This window comes from Aplysia californica, unplaced genomic scaffold, assembly GCF_000002075.1.
Source record: "Aplysia californica isolate F4 #8 unplaced genomic scaffold, AplCal3.0 scaffold01366, whole genome shotgun sequence".
In the NCBI taxonomy this organism is placed as follows: Eukaryota; Metazoa; Mollusca; class Gastropoda; order Aplysiida; family Aplysiidae; genus Aplysia; species Aplysia californica.
In genome coordinates this window covers 94,630-110,763 of record NW_004798636.1, presented here as the reverse complement: position 1 = coordinate 110,763, position 16,134 = coordinate 94,630, and the positions used below count along the sequence as shown (strand labels likewise).

The following is a 16,134-nucleotide window of genomic DNA, read 5'->3' as shown; positions in this document are numbered from 1 at the left end:
AATACAGAGATGCCTCCTAATTCAACTATAAGATGCCTCACAATACAGAGAAGTAGAGAAGCTTCCTAATACAACTCTAGATGTCCCACAATACAATACCCCCATCTTTACGCAACGTGAACGTGGATAATATAAATCGAGATCTAGTAGGCTTTTGAGATTAACGCTAATTTATAAACAGAATCCCACTGAATGTACTGCATCTAATTATTTTGTATTTTTGAGGGTACAAAACTAAAATAGGATGGTATGAGTAAGCTCAGAGACCTAGCAGCAATGTTTACATAGCCTGGTCTCTGGTAAGCTTATATATATATAACTGTTTATTATTTCAGCACCTGTTGCAAATACACCAACATTCTGAGTTTAGTATTAATAGGTTCATGTGAGAAAACATGATATAAAAAAGAGTTTAAAAAGAAACTGAGTGACCATGACAAATGAACTCAACATTACTAAATTAAATACAATTAATTTGTTTATTTCCGAAGTTTTTCTTCATGGTGAAAACTCGAAAGTCGCGGCAAGTTTTTTAGATGTGGTCGTCTCCGTCTCCGTGCAATATTTAAGTACACGAGGTCTGATACTTTAGATATAATCAGAACAGGATTGTCAAATTTGAGGGGGAAAAAAGCTTTGAAATGAAATATTTCTAATAAATAAAAATTTGTATGAACGAAAAAAAAGACTTAAGGATAAGTCAATTTTGAAAAAAAAACAATCAGAGCTTTCATGCGCAGTTCCACTTCGGGAAACGACCTAAACATACTAAACGCTGACGTCTGATGAACCGAACTTCAACATGGCGACTGCCGAGAGAGAAATTTGTTCTCCGGCGGACCGGGATATCAAAATATTAAAATGGAAAGTAAAGAAAGATAGCATGATCTTCAAGGGCGCAGTTCTGGCATTGTATGAAGAAGATGGTGAAGAAACGAAAACAGCACCGAAAAAGCTGAAGGCTGCAGGCACTGGAATTGTGACGCGAATTGTCGTGGAGGAGAATTCTGTCGCCAAACCCGGGTAAAAATATCCACCAAGCCACTAATAGTGACTCAATTGTCAATAATAGTCAATTGTATAGTTAATTAATTATTCTCATCATTTATATATGGTACATTGTGTCCAATTGTTGCCCTATTGCAACATCATGTTCCATGTGATCCACCCCATTCATCAGAGGCAACAATGCACAATAAAGAGGCTCTATTTCTCCGAACGTTTGGGAAAATAAACTTGAACTCTAGATCTAGATCTAGATCTATTTCTCCGAACGGTTTTCCGTTCTCGAGATTTGTTGATTTTAAGCTGTGTGAGTGTGCATGTCTGTGTGTGTGTGTGTGTGTGTGTAAGGTGTGAACGGGTGGGGGGGAGGGCGGGGAGGGAATTTTTTGGTAGCGTCAATTGCCACCAAGTGACGCGGTGGCAATTGACAAAAATTGACTTTTGTCAATTGCCACAGAGTGAAGCGGTGTCAAGTCTGAAACAACACTATCTTTAGCATTATACATAATGTGTGTCTAATAGGTCAATTTGTTCTCAACTAATTTCATTGGACGAGCATCTAGTCAAGAGCTACGGTACCAACTTGGCATGTTTTCAATGAGACGTAGGCCTAGATTTAGGCTAGCCTTAGCCTACACTTTGGTGTAGAACCAACACAAGCAATTCTAGAAGTAGAAGGTCACAAACGCACACAAACTCAAGCAGAAAAGACACACACACACACACACACACAAACACAGAGGGACAGATATGCGAACGCACAACACCGAGCACTCGACGAACACAATAAGTATAAGCTAGAACTACCCACCAACACAAAAGAGCTCCAATTTTCTCGGTGGCAATTGACACTACCTTTTTTTTTTACGTGAAGGATTTTAGTTTTTGCTGGGTGACTAGATGCAAAATAGGTTATTGCCAAGGTCGAGCAGTCTTGTTTTCTCGCAGTATCTTTTGAAAATATTTTTTAATGAAGTATAGTCTGGGAACGTTGCCCCAACCACAACTGATCTGAATATTCAGACATTCTCTAGCTCTAGAAATTGAATTTGATGCAAAAAATGCTTCTTCCCAGTCCTCGCAGAATGGCAGAATGAAAGGATGACGCCTAAATCTCTCAAATAACCAAATTGAATTATTTTCCTGAGCGTTCGGAGAAATAGTCACTTCGAAATAAAAAATTAAATTTAGATTTTTAAATGTGAGCGAGAGCCGATGTCCACAGCCAAAACAAAGATTTAATTTATTAATTTTCCTGAGTTTTATTATATTTTTCAGGACAGGACGAGAGGAATGCATTTGACCTAGATTTACCTCCAAAATTATCTAGATCTAGATATTTAGATACACCTGTTGCACGAAAAATACTTTTCTTTCTCCCATTTCAGTTTCAGGTTAAGAAATTGTATGAGATGATCGATCAATGAATCATTCTTTTTTTTTCAGCTATGCCTTTTTAATTTTAGAGTTTAAGGCCCATCTAGATCTGTTTTACTTTTAAAGTTTTAACTCTCAGTTTATCAAATTTCAATACAGTGGATGTCGCATTCAACGAGGTCACTTTCAACGAGAAGTTGGCTCCAACGAGGCAATGTTTAATCCCCGATTTTTTCCTCCTCTTTGTAAATGTATGTCAGTTCCAACAAGGTTGCAAACAGACCGAAGTCGCTTTCAACGAGGTCGCGATAACCAAATAGAAGCAATTAGCGGCCCCAAAAGCGAAGAATGTTTCTCCTTTCTCTCAATCTCACGCGAAGCACAAGGCCCATCTTCGATTCCTAACGCATTGTATTGCTAGATCTAGTGTGCCTCCTAATATATTTTGGGCCCGAAAGCCAAGAGGATGGGCGAGGGTTAGCCTACGGTAGGAATGGGAGGGGGTGGGTGGGAACGCGATGCAGGTTGTGTGAAACTGGGTGAACTCTGGATGGGTAGGTCTAGATCGGAGACCATTTTCTTCAATTTTCTTTTCTTCCCCTGATCAGAAAATCCAAGCTCCCGCCTTTACTTTGTTTTATGTAGATCTAGGCCTCGATGTGAGAGGGTATGTTTCCACACAAAGAAGTGTTCCGCAAAAAAAGTATTTAAAAATACAAAAATGACGGTCAGAGCACAGCTCAAACACGTGCACACTAATTCTGTTTGAGATTTTCGTCATCAGGGGGAACAACTGTTGTAATTTCTGGTATTGGTACATTGTGTAATATTATAATAACTTGTTTCCTTTCTTTTCTTTAGCCTTAGTCACGTTCAACGAGAGGTCGGATCGTAGGAGGACAACAAGCCGGTCCCGGCAACCTCGTTGAATGCGACACCCACTGTTATATTAATATATATATATATAAGAAATGGAAACACAAAGATGTCCTCGCGACTTGTTGTGGACTCAACTAGATCTAACTGACACACGCAGAATGTCAATCAGCTGCATTTGGTTTTTGGAATTATTTGGTGGATTCTTTAAATTATTCATTTGCACACACTTTGAGAACATTTGCAAATAAAAAAATACTTTGATGATGAATAGAATTTGAGGATTATCAAGAAGGCAAGGCAAACAAGATGAGGCAAGCATTGCTTTTACGCTTTATTCAACGTCCACCCCTGGGTGTAGCAGTAAGGCACTTCATCATTGTCGCGCGTAGAGGACTTCAGTTCAATTCCTGTGTGGGGGTAGTTACAATTTTTATCTCTTGTGTCTGTCTTTTTGCTGGGACATTGTATCCCCTGTCTCAAAGCAGGTCAGCCTCGACAGGCGGGATCAAAGCCCATGATCTCCCAATTGATTCGAATTGTGTCGATTTGGGCATAAAATGCGCATGTATTTAAAAAAGAAATAATAAGCGTAGAGAGATATGTAGTGTGTACCAAGGCAGCCCTAGGTCTGTATTGAGACAGAGAGAAGATTAAAACAGAGAGCTCTATGTTCTGGCAGTGCTAGCCGTCGTAGTGTTCGTGAAATATTCTGTATTTAACCATGACTAGACTGTTGGCTATGTAGGCCTACTGGCTTCTTAGAAAAAATTCAACCGTGGCTGTGTATAGGATTAGGACAAGGATGTGTGTTTTGCCTTTGTCGGGGGCAGGACCCCCTCTTCACCTCGACAAACACCCCCCACCTCTCACTCCTATCTCCTCAAATGCTTCTCTGTTGTAGTCATTGTGTTTCATGTTGATCAATTTTTTACAGAACTAGGGTACTTCTTTTCTCCTCACCTTCATTCCCTGTTCCCAGCAGCTTTGATTATAAATTTATATGTTCTCAATATCCCCTAACTGGTCGTTGTTTTTCCTGTCGCAGAGACGTTGTGCTGAAGATACAGAACCAGACGGACGCGAGCTGCAGCCACCCAACCATCATGAAGGACATGTGTGCCGACTGCGGCGCCGACCTCAGAACGTGAGAGCTTTGGTGTAGCTGGCAACCGGTGCATGCATAAAAAAATACGTTATTATACAGGTTAACAGGGATAGCTCGCATTTGTCGGGACCGGCCTCGGTAGTTCAAGGGATCTGTAGTTGGAGGGATATCTTACAAAAATAAGGACGGAAAAAATAAAACTGGAATCGCTGGCGCAGTTCGATGGATGCGTGATTTCCAGTCTTCTGTGTTCGACTTATCCATGTTATACTGTTTATGTTTTTGAGGGTCTGAGTACCGAAGTTGTTTTTGTATCAGAAGATTAAATATTTTATAAATTCTCTGTTTTCTAGTTTTACTCCTCCCTGACTTGCTGATGATGACGGAAAATTATGAACTTTCATGACAAACACACACACACACACACACACACACACACACACACACACACACACACACACACACACACACACACACACACACACACACACACACAAATCTCAGTAGTCATTAACTATAAAATTTTGGGATTTTTTTCAATTTGTGTTGTAGTGTTTTCTCTGCCAACAACCTTTTATTTATATATATATGGTTTTGCTTTGTTTTTTTTCCCCCAGGGAGACTGGCTTGGCTGGAGACAGGAAGAAAGCCGTGAGTGCCTCGGTGGCCATGGTTCACAGCATTCCTGAACTGATCGTTAGCCAGGAGGTTTGTGCCCTTCTTTCGCTCTCTGATTAGATCGCGGTTTGAAAAGTGAGATTCTGGTCATGTCAGATGTGTGACCGGGTGGTTGGGAAAGGCTTCTGATGAGGAGAGCCAATGAAGAAAAACAGTCATATATTTTAGCTTTACTATCAAACTGACAAACTCTTCAACCATGCAATTTAAAATAACGTTTCCGCGTAGTTTTCTCGTGTTTGTGGAAATGCGACCTGACATGTTATGTTTTTAAAAACGCTTGTTCGTTTCAAACTCATCAATAAAGTGTTACCTAGACGTAGAATTCATTTATCTTTGACTTCTGGGTCAAACTAAGGGCTTGTTAGCTCGTACTTTTTTATATTCGGCCCGTACCAAAGTTCAATAACTTTGCATCGGACGGTGGTACCGTCCAGCCATGGTTACGGACCGCGACTACGGGACGCTGCCACCGTCCAGACATGGGGAAAGAGTTAAATTTAAATAAAAGTGATTCCAACAAAGGAAATGTGTAGCCCTGCTGCTCCATGGAGCATAGTTGAAAGTACCGGTAAATATTTTGGTAAAAGTCAAGTTGCCCCCCACCCCAAATATCGAATGTGATAGACCTAGTGGGCGGATCTGGGTCATGGTTGGGAGGAGTGTTGCGGCAATGTATTACAGGAAGAGGAAACTGTGTGCTGTCATCATTGCGGTACATTAACTCACTTGCGACTGGGCCCTTTCACCAGTCACAAGCGTTGAAGACTGGCGTTTTTGGGGGTATTTCAATAAATCACCACAACTCTCAGAATTACCCTATTGTAATTATTTTTTGACACAGTAAAGTAACATTCAAGCTTAATCTACTACAAAAAACTAAAGTTGTCTAAGTCTAATACTTTAATTTGTATGATTTTTAAAAAATTGGCATGAATTTGATTTTCCCAAAAATTTCCAGAGACGTGACAAGTAGAATGAAATTCACTACAACAACAAAAATAAAAGTTCAAAGTGTTCTGCTTTGATTTGTATACATGTGCGAGTGTTTGGTGAAAATATAAAAGCTGGTCTGTGCATTGATTCAGACCCATACACTGAATTACATGAGACAGATGTACGGCACGACGTTGTGATTTCGTTGCGCGAAAAACAACACCGGTACTAGTGCTAGATCTAGCCCTAGAACTACGACTCGGGCCGTGTTCGGGTACATATCCAGGATCCTAACTATTAGACACATCATATTCTGAGACACTAGAACTAGTAAAACGTACAGAAGTATAGAAAACGGCGAAATTATGTGATTCTTGTTCATGCGACTTCTTCGGCCGTTACTACGACGCGACTGTCGGATTACTATCAGCTGTATAGAAAAAAACAAAGCGTGAGTTCTGGTCTGTTCAACCCCGGTTGGGGTCACTGTCCTTCACCTTCAATAACTTAAAAACTACCGGCCCCTGAGATACGAAACGAAGTCTAAGTAGCTCAGGCTTGGCCAAACAAGAGTACGAGGCGGGTCTCGCGATCCGTGCGTGATTTGTAGAGCGAGGGAGAGGGAGAGATACTTTACTGTTGCCAATATTTCTATAGATATTTGGGCACTTCTATAGTCAGAGCAGTATTTTTTAAAGGATACTCCTTGTGTATGTTTTGCATTTAAAAAAAAATCCATGTCCAGATTTTGTGTCAAATATTGGTAAGCTATGAGTGAAATATGTTAATGTGATAGTTAGATTGTTTGGAATAACAAACAGATATTGCTGTGAAATAAATCATTTCTAACTTTCTTTTTTTTTGTGTATACCATTGACAATTTACATTAACAATGATGGTTATGAGTGAATATTGATTAAGGATAACGATGATGGTTATGAGTGAATATTGATTAAGGATAACGATGATGGTTATGAGTGAATATTGATTAAGGATAACGATGATGGTTATGAGTGAATATTGATTGAGGATAACGATGTAGATTAATCTGGATGCTGGTTTGTCTTATCAATTGCTGCCTACGACCTTATTTGGTCGCTTTTAAGGACAAGCGGGCTAACCCAGATTTTGGGAGTTTCCAGAAATCTTGACCTACACCAAAAGTGGGCATTGCCCTACCTATAGGAGAAATTTGGTTTCATTGGTGTATATTTGTTTGGTTATAGAGAAAACTCTCCTTGTCTTTTAAAGAAACTGAACAAGGGTCCAAAAAACTTTACCTTTGATTTTCTCAAAACAACATTTTTCGGGATAGCCCCTTTGTGCTTAAAAGTGACTTGATTTATTTGTTTCTCTCTTTGTCTGGTGGGGTTCAGCAAGCCATGGAGCTGGGCCGCGAGGACGAGCAACGTTTGTTGCGGCAGAAGAAGCTTGTGCTGCTGGTCGACCTTGACCAGACGCTCATCCACACCACCAACGACAACATCCCGCCCAACCTCAAGGTCGGTGACCTGCACGCAGAACTGTGCACGCGCAGCGTACTTTTACACACATCATCATCATCATCATCATCATCATCATCATCATCATCATCATCATCATCATCGTCATCATCATCGTCGTCATCATCATCGTCGTCATCATCATCATCATTACCATCATCATCATCATCATCATCATCACCATCATCATCATCACAGGATTGTACCTACTCAGCACACGTTTTACAGACATTGTCATCATCATCATAGAACTGTACATGCACAGCGTACTTTTACACACATCATCACTGTCATTATCACTACAGAATTGCACATGTTCAACACACGTTTTGCAGACATCAATATCATCATCATCATCACAGAATTGTGCTTGTTCAACACACTTTTACAGACATCATCATCATCATCATCACAGAATTGTGTTTGTTCAACACACTTTTACAGACATCATCATCATCATCATCATCACAGAATTGCACATGTTCAACACATGTTTTGCAGACATCAATATCATCATCATCATCACAGAATTGTGCTTGTTCAACACACTTTTACAGACATTATCATCAACATTATCATCATCATCATCATCATCATCATCATCATCATCATCACAGAACTGTAGCTAATCAACACACGTTTTACCGACACATCAATATCATTATCTTCATGGAGTACTAAACCTGAAACAGACGTCAAAGATCATGGTTTGCCACTTATTTCTCTGCTCAGATGTTCTCCAAAAACGTACACTGTCCTGATCTTTCCCTGTCACCCTTCTGTTCAATATTCTCGGGTATCCACGGAGTCCACTTAAATTGAAAACTATTGGACTTCGATTTTTTTCAGTTTTTCCATGCTGTTAGTTTACAGAGATTGCTCAAATAATGAAGAAAAAAGTCGCTTTACTGCTGTTTTCTGATTAACCGTATTTGGTTTAAGTGGACTCCATTGTAACTTGTTCTTTGGTCTACCCCTGCCTCTTTTGCCTTCTGTTTTTCCAGTAAAGGCAAAATGTTTGCCCAGGCGCGTAGGCTAATTTTTACTGAGATAAAAATTAGGTGATCTGTCCCCAGCATTTTATTTTTTCGATAATTCTCTGTTTTCTACTCTGTTTTATCTTACAGGACGTGAAGCACTTCTCGATAATTCTCTGTTTTATCCTGTTTTATCTTGTAGGACGTGAAACACTTCCGCCTGTGGCACGGGAAAAGCTTCATGTGGTACCACACCCGCTTCCGGCCCTACACCATGGAGTTCATCGAGACCATCTCCAAGATGTACGAGCTACACATCTGCACATTCGGCGTGCGCATGTACGCACACACAATCGCACGGCTCCTGGATCCAAAGGAGCAGTACTTCTCCCATCGCATTCTCTCCAGAGACGAGTGCTTCGACGCTTTATCAAAGACTGCCAACCTTAAGTGAGTTGTCTCTCCTCTCTTTTATTACCCTATGAGTTATCCGGTTGTCCAAGTGTAATCCCCTTTAGCATACCTTCCAGGCACTCCGGTAAAATCAGAACGGTCTAACGATTTTTCGTATGTCAAAGAACTCTGATCAGATTTGCTAAAAATCCGAGTTTTTTCTTGAGTTCCTTATCCATCAGTCATCAGGTCGTATGATACTTTTTGTAAATGATGTGAAAATACACTTTTTAATTTGTGTGTATTTGCACAGCTTATTGTAACCCCCCCCCCCCCCCCCCGGGCAGTGCCACTGACTGTAGTGTCTTTAGGCCATTCCCAAATGGGGGACATTCCTCGTTCTAATACACAGTAGAATTGTAAATGGGCTGATCCCACAATGTCATGCTCATAACTGTGCCTGATCTACAACAGGGAACTGCTGCTTTTTTTTTCCTAATCTTTACTATCGTCATTTTCCTCTACTTCTTTTGTATGTTTGTCACTCTCTTGTGACCCGCTATTTCCGGGGTGCCTTGATAGTGGAAGCAGACTTTGTGCTGTTGAAGCTAGAGAGGTGAGCAGAGTAAGTCTTGATTCCCTGTAAGGACTTCTCTGTTGACATCCACCTCTTGGCGCTCATATGACCTTATGCAGTTGCGAGCGCTGTAAAACCTCTACTAAAACAAAAACAGCTGATTGTGAATGACCTAAAATTGTACATTCTTATTTGGGTGTATTTGCTATGATGGCGTCGGTGGCCTAGTGGTTAGGCTCTCGGACTCGCAACCGTAAGGTCATGGGTTCGAATCCTGTCAGGGACCCGACGTTGTGTCCTTGGGAAAGGCACTTTACACGAATTTTCCTCACTTCACCCAGATGGGAATGGGTACCCGGCTATAGACAGTGAACGATCTTGTCAGTTTGATAGTGTTTGAGCGCGTGAAATCCGCAGCTTGCACTGTATGCTTCTGCGGAAGCCGAGAATGTTTCTGAGTGTTCTCAGATGGTCTGCTGGGGTAATGATAGTCGTAAAACTCATAGAACATGCCCTTGAGCATGGATATAAGCTATATAAATGCAATTATTATTATGGACGTTTCTTCGTGGCCATTGGGTTGTGTAGTCTTAATCTATGGGGGTTTTGGAGACAGAATTTTTTCCCCAAACTTCTACAGTATTTTTGGGGGATGATTTTGAGGAAAACTCCTTTTTTTCGGTCATGGGGTGCTTGGCAGGTCTGTCTTAGCGTTCCAAGAACAGTAAACTCAGTCTAGTGGGTGGTTGGCGGGTGCTCTTGTGTGGTTTGCTTCTTCTTTCCTAAGAAACATCTATCGTCCTTATCTCCCCTTCTTCTTTTTTATGTTTGTTACTTCCGTGCAATACCTCTGATCTTCTGGCGCTGATATGACCGTATGCAGTTGCGAGCGCCGTAAAACCTTTCCTAAAAAAAAGCAAAAAAAAACTTGGTCTGTTCTCCGGGTGATGTATTGTGAGAACGTGACCTGCTGCCGCTTGAGCAAGTGGATGGGTTTAACGCCCCACAACATCGGAGAGTTAACTAGCCTTATCGGCGTGACTATCAAAACTGTCCCCTTAACCATAAAGAAGATTTTAATCGACTGTTACTGTATGGATGTGCTCCTGTGTACTTAAACAAACAAAACAGAGAATGTGAATTTATGCCAGGACAGCAAGGCAGTCGCGGCAGCGCTTTCTAAAAAAAGATTTTCTGAATGCTGTAGCTTGTTGTTGTTGTTGCTCCATCCACAGAGCCCTGTTCCCGTGTGGTGACAAAATGGTGGGCATCATCGACGACCGAGAAGACGTGTGGAACTATGCGCCCAATCTGGTCCATGTGAAGCCCTACCGTTTCTTCCAGGGCACGGCAGACATCAACGCCCCGCCGGGCTTGACCAAGTCGGAGCACGACGGCGAGCCCATAGACCACAAGGTCGTCGACCACTCAAAGACCGACGGCGCTGCGGGGCAGAAAGGAGACGAATATTCCAAAACAGCAGACATCTCACAGGAGATCTCAGACGGGCAGAAGTCAGACTCCGGGCCAGGGGAGGGGGTGGGGGCCGGTGGACAAACGGGACAGGTCAGCGGGACTGTTGCCGGGGGAGGCGACGATAAATGTGGGGACAAAACTGCTGAGAGTTTGGAGGATTCTACGGGTGCTCAGATTTCTAAAGAGGATTCTTGTTGTGTTGCCTCGCAACGGACTCCAGGAGGTGAGTCTGACACGACTAAAGCTGTGTGTGCGGGTGTTGAAGGTGCTGCTTCAAGTGATGGGGGCGCGGAGGAGACGGGGAGGGGGGTGGAGAGTATGGAGGTAGCGAGTGAATGTGTTGACGGCCAGCGGGACAGCAAAGAGGCGGTACAGAGCGCAGAGTCGAGCGAAAAGGCCGGAGAAAGTGTGGAGAACGTTTCCGTGGGGGAGAAGAAGGAAGTGGAGTGGGAGGACGAGGATGACTATCTGCTCCACCTACAGGAAGTGCTGCAGCGCGTGCACAAGGCCTACTACGAAATGTACGAACAGTCGCTGCAGAACAGTTCCGCCGAGCTGCCGGACTTGAAGAACATCATTCCGTATGTGAGGAAAAAGGTTCTGAAGGGAGCCAACGTTGTGTTCAGTGGCATGTTCCCCCTCAACATGGCCGCCGAGAAGAGCAAGGCATACGTCGTGGCCAAGGCGCTAGGGGCCAACATTCAGAGTGATATTGTGTTGAACAAAGCCAAGGGGGGTTCGGATCCCGACGCCACCACTCACCTGGTGGCTGCCAAGGCTGGCACGGGGAAACACAAGATGGCGCTCAAGGTCAAGGGTATCAAGGTGGTGAGCGGGGACTGGCTGTGGATGTGCAGCGAGCGCTGGGAGTGGGTCAGCGAGACGCTCTTCCCCCTGGGCAGCAAAGATGAGAGCCCCGAGGCGGGGACTCCGAGAACGTCTAAGGGGAGGAGCAAGAAACGCAAGTCGGGGAGAGACGCGGGGGACGGGGGGGACGTCGCCGATGATGAAGCCGCGGCGGCAGACGACAAGAACGCTACAGCCTCGTCTGCTGCGGTGGGAAAACGTTTGAAAACGGATTCCTCGACGAAACAGGCGGGTGGGAAATCCGACGGACAGAAACCCTCTTCTTCTTCCTCCTCGGATAGTGCGGGCTCTGAGGAGTCTGAGGCTTTCGCGAACAGTTACAATCCGCTGTACTCGTTCTCTGACGAGGATATCGAGTTCATGGACAAGGAAGTGGACGAGATGCTGGACGAGGAGGGAGACAGCTCAGAGAGCGACACGGAGCGCGAGGATCGCGTCAGGAAGGAAGTTCTGGGCAAAGAAAAGGATTCCGACTCGGACTCTGACAGCTTGGCTGGGGATTTCCCTCGCGGCTGGAAGCTCCGCAGGAAGTCTTTTTCTCCGCAACACAAAGAGGACGTGGAGGAAGTGGAGAAAAAGACAGACGTGGAGGACGATGACGAAACGGAGAATGAGCTCGAGAGGTACGAGAAAAACATGGCTGCCTTCGCCCCTCCGGACTCCGACTCTGACTCGAAGGACAACGACTCAATCGGCTCTGTGGACGATGAAATAGCCGACGCAGTGGAGAAAGAGTTCCTGAGCTCTTTATAGTTTGACCTTGTTGATGGGCCGCTCCATGACTAATGAAACTGCAATGACATACGTAATGGGAAGGTGACAAACTTCTGAACAACAGAGAATTCTATGCAGTGATAGCGATAGAGCAATTCTTTCCTTTTGTGTGTGTGGAATATCTGGCTCCGTCACTGTTGGGAATGTTTTCAGCAAGGTTGTTATCCCTGCTTTACGTGTGTTGTTACGTGTGTTGTTACGTGTGTTGTTACATGTTTACGTGTGTTGTTGTAGTTTTGTTCGTCATGGAAGGACCCTGATGCTATCACTGGCTAAAGCTGCACACACTCACACAAAATGTTTTGTCATCGTGTTACCAACAAGTCTCTGGCCTGACATAAAGTACGACTGCGTTATGTCGATTGTTTTTCCATTCCTTCATGTCTTTGTTATTTTGTTCTGTCGTACACACAACACCACGCACACCTGTGCTATTAATAGCTCATTGAGCAATATATTGTTAGCGTTACTCCACAAAGCGTCAAGTCAATTTATATAAAGTTCTTCGAGAAAATTGAAGAAAAAGAGAACGCCTGTGTCAGAACCATGACTTGGGCACTCCCCCCCCCCCCCCCTTTTTTTTTCTTCTTTTCTTTCCCGTGCTAAATACCAGGAAGAAAATAACGAAACAGATTGAAACTACTGTCTAGCAGGCACATAGTGAAATTTGAGGAACACGGAAATGTTTTCATTATTGTATTGTGGGATTTTTTATTATCATGTAGACTGTGTTTTTAGACATGAAGAGTATGTGTCACGACGCGGAGGAATCACAATCAGGCACTCGTCAATTTTTGGGCATGTGGAGTTATTGGTACGGTATTGTCTGACAGCTTATATTCATTTGCCTCGCTTTCAATGACAAAAATACCCATCTATCTTGAATGGGGGGGGGCTCTCGTGGCCTAGAGGTTAAGGTGTTGGCCTCTCATTCAAAGGTCCCGGGTTCGAATCCGGGTAGCGACCGAAAAATTTTCTTCTCTAAAATTGTCTCCTTTCACCTCCTTTCCTGCTCTCTAGCAATGTTCTGTTGTCTGCTTTCGTCTCCTCATTCTGCCCCCACCCCCTCACCTCCGTTGCCCCCTCCTGACTCTTTCTGCAGTCTTTCTACTGCTACTCCTTGGCTCCTCCTTACTGCTGTCTTTCTGCCACACCCCTGATCTTCTTGTAGGAAAGATCTACACCTAGCCTACTCGGACAAGGGCGAAAAATCTCAGAGGGCCCGTGTGCAAGGTGCGCACGTTAAAAATCCCTTGGTGGTCTAAAATCGATAAGAGTAGGCTTCGGCCGCCACCCGGGCAAAATTCAAAATTTCCTACCAACGAAAAAGTATTAGGTGTGTCCCGCGCGCTCATATGACCTTATGCAGTTGCGAGCGCCGTAAAACCCTATACTAAACAAAACATATCTTGAATGGAAGTCAAGATATTTGCGTTTGTAGGTTTGAAGGAGATGAGGTGGTCTGGTTTCAGTGGTGAATTTAGCAGGGAACTAGCCGCCAACGTTTGTCAACTTCAATCTAGCTCAAGAGTCCTTGAACTTGGACACTGAAAAGTTGTGTATTTTGTGCCTTTCAGTAATGTTGTTCGGTAAAATTCATGTGGAAATGTGTTTTTGTTTAGCTGTCCCCGGGGCTTTTTTATGCAAAAAAAATTATTATGAAATTATGCAAACTGAGCCCCAAAATGTGAAATTATGCGATTCTGTTAATTTTAACCAAGAATGATAAAGAAAAATAATCAGAAGTTATGCAAAAAATTATCTAATTATGCTAAATTAAGCGGGGTGCATAAAACCACGGGAACAGATGTCAAACTGGCGAAAAAATGCTTGTTTCTCAGATTTCATCATTTTGACGAGCACCTGATTTCATTTTCAGGCACTTGTCAAAATATCGGTAATGAAATGGAAATCGAAAAAATCTGCATTTTTGATTTTTTAAATTCATATATATACCGAAGTGGTTTTACCTGGAATCCCCCCCCAGACATTGACTACATGGGGACTTGTGGAGTGAGGCTGACCATGTGGAATGTTCTACTAGTGAGGCGTGCTGACAAAATGAGTTACTTCTCGCTATCTATAATAATATGGAGATATTGGCCAAAAATCAACACTAGGATCAACTTTGTAGATTTTCTATTGATACTATATATATTCTTTAAGTTTAAGTATAATATGTCTTTTATTATTTCGTACAATTGTGAAAACGTGGTCTATTATATAAGCGAGATGTAGCCTTTCTATTTACAGAGGGCCCAAATCCGAGAAGTGTCTCAGTCTGTCAGCTCGCTTCACAATAGTTCTATGATCTCAGGGAACGGGGACAGTGCTCCTACTGTAGTGTTATAGAGCACATGTGCTTCCAGTAACTCCTACTGTTATAGAGCACATGTTCTCCCAGTAACTCCTTCTGTTATAGAGCACATGTGCTCCCAGTAACTCCTACTGTAGTGTTATAGAGCACATGTGCTCCCAGTAACTCCTACTGTTATAGAGCACATGTGCTCCCAGTAACTCCTTCTGTAGTGTTATAGAGCACATGTGCTCCCAGTAACTCCTACTGTAGTGTAGTGTTATAGAGCACATGTGCTCCCAGTAACTCCTACTGTTATAGAGCACATGTGCTCCCAGTAACTCCTTCTGTTATAGAGCACATGTGCTCCCAGTAACTCCTACTGTAGTGTTATAGAGCACATGTGCTCCCAGTAACTCCTACTGTTATAGAGCACATGTGGTGTACATACTTGCAACTGTACAAACGACTCTGGAAGTTGTTCAATGTTTTTGTGTAATTTTGTTGTCACCTTGTCCCGTTTTCAGGTGCCATGTTACTATTACATCATGTAGTGATTATATGTGTGTGCTTATCAAACTTGTTGTTTGTTACTCTCTTGTCATACCTCTAATCGGGGGCTCTCGTGGCCTAGAGGTTAAGGAGTTGGCCTCTCATTCAAAGGTCACGGGTTTGAATCCGGGTAGCGTCCTAAAAATTTTCTTCTCTAAATTTGTCTCCTTTCACCTCCTTTCCTGCTCTCTAGCAATGTTCTGTCGTCTGCTTTCGTGTTCATTTTCTGCCCATAACTCCAACGAAAGATCTACACCTAACATTTTCAGACAAGGGCGAAAAATCTCAGAGGGCCCGTGTGCAAGTTGCACACGTTAAAGATCCCTTGGTGGTCTAAAATCGATAAGAGTAGGCTTCGGCCGCCACCCGGGCAAAATTCAAAATTTCCTACCAACTGAAAGGATTAGGTGTGTCCTGCGCGCTCATATGACCTTATGCAGTTGCGAGCGCCGTAAAACACTTACCCTCCCCCCCCCAAAAAAAGAAAACCCAACAAAAAACAAAATGAGACTGATACTTAAAAACCTCAATCAGTCACTGAAAACAAGAAAAGGAGTACTAAAAAGTTACATTGAGCCAATCCTATTATACGGTTGCGAAGCATGGTCAACCAATAGACAGCTGGAAAGAACAATTGAGGCGACAGAGTGGTGGTTCATAAGACACATGCTGCGTATCCGAAGGACAGCTTTAAAAACAAATGAATAAGTCTTGGTTGAGGCAAATTGCAGACGACAGCG

General features: G+C 43.0%; 1 protein-coding gene across 1 annotated transcript; it reads left to right on the top strand.

Moving 5' to 3' along the window:
• Positions 1-35: 35 nt before the first annotated feature.
• LOC101861257 (RNA polymerase II subunit A C-terminal domain phosphatase) lies at positions 36-12,922 on the top strand. The gene is made up of 6 exons (XM_005112698.3): positions 36-1,023; positions 4,307-4,405; positions 4,984-5,074; positions 7,357-7,482; positions 8,662-8,909; positions 10,665-12,922. Exons 1-6 carry the CDS (start codon positions 803-805, stop codon positions 12,523-12,525), a joined length of 2,646 nt encoding a protein of 881 aa, XP_005112755.2. The 5' UTR covers positions 36-802; the 3' UTR covers positions 12,526-12,922.
• The last annotated feature ends 3,212 nt before the right edge of the window (positions 12,923-16,134 follow it).

Coding starts and splice junctions, on each gene's coding strand:
- LOC101861257 (XM_005112698.3), top strand. CDS start 803: ATGGCGACTGCCGAGAGAGAAATTTGTTCTCCGGCGGACCGGGATATC. Junction 4,406..4,983: donor TGCGGCGCCGACCTCAGAAC/GTGAGAGCTTTG, acceptor TTTTTCCCCCAG/GGAGACTGGCTTGGCTGGAG. Junction 5,075..7,356: donor AACTGATCGTTAGCCAGGAG/GTTTGTGCCCTT, acceptor GGTGGGGTTCAG/CAAGCCATGGAGCTGGGCCG.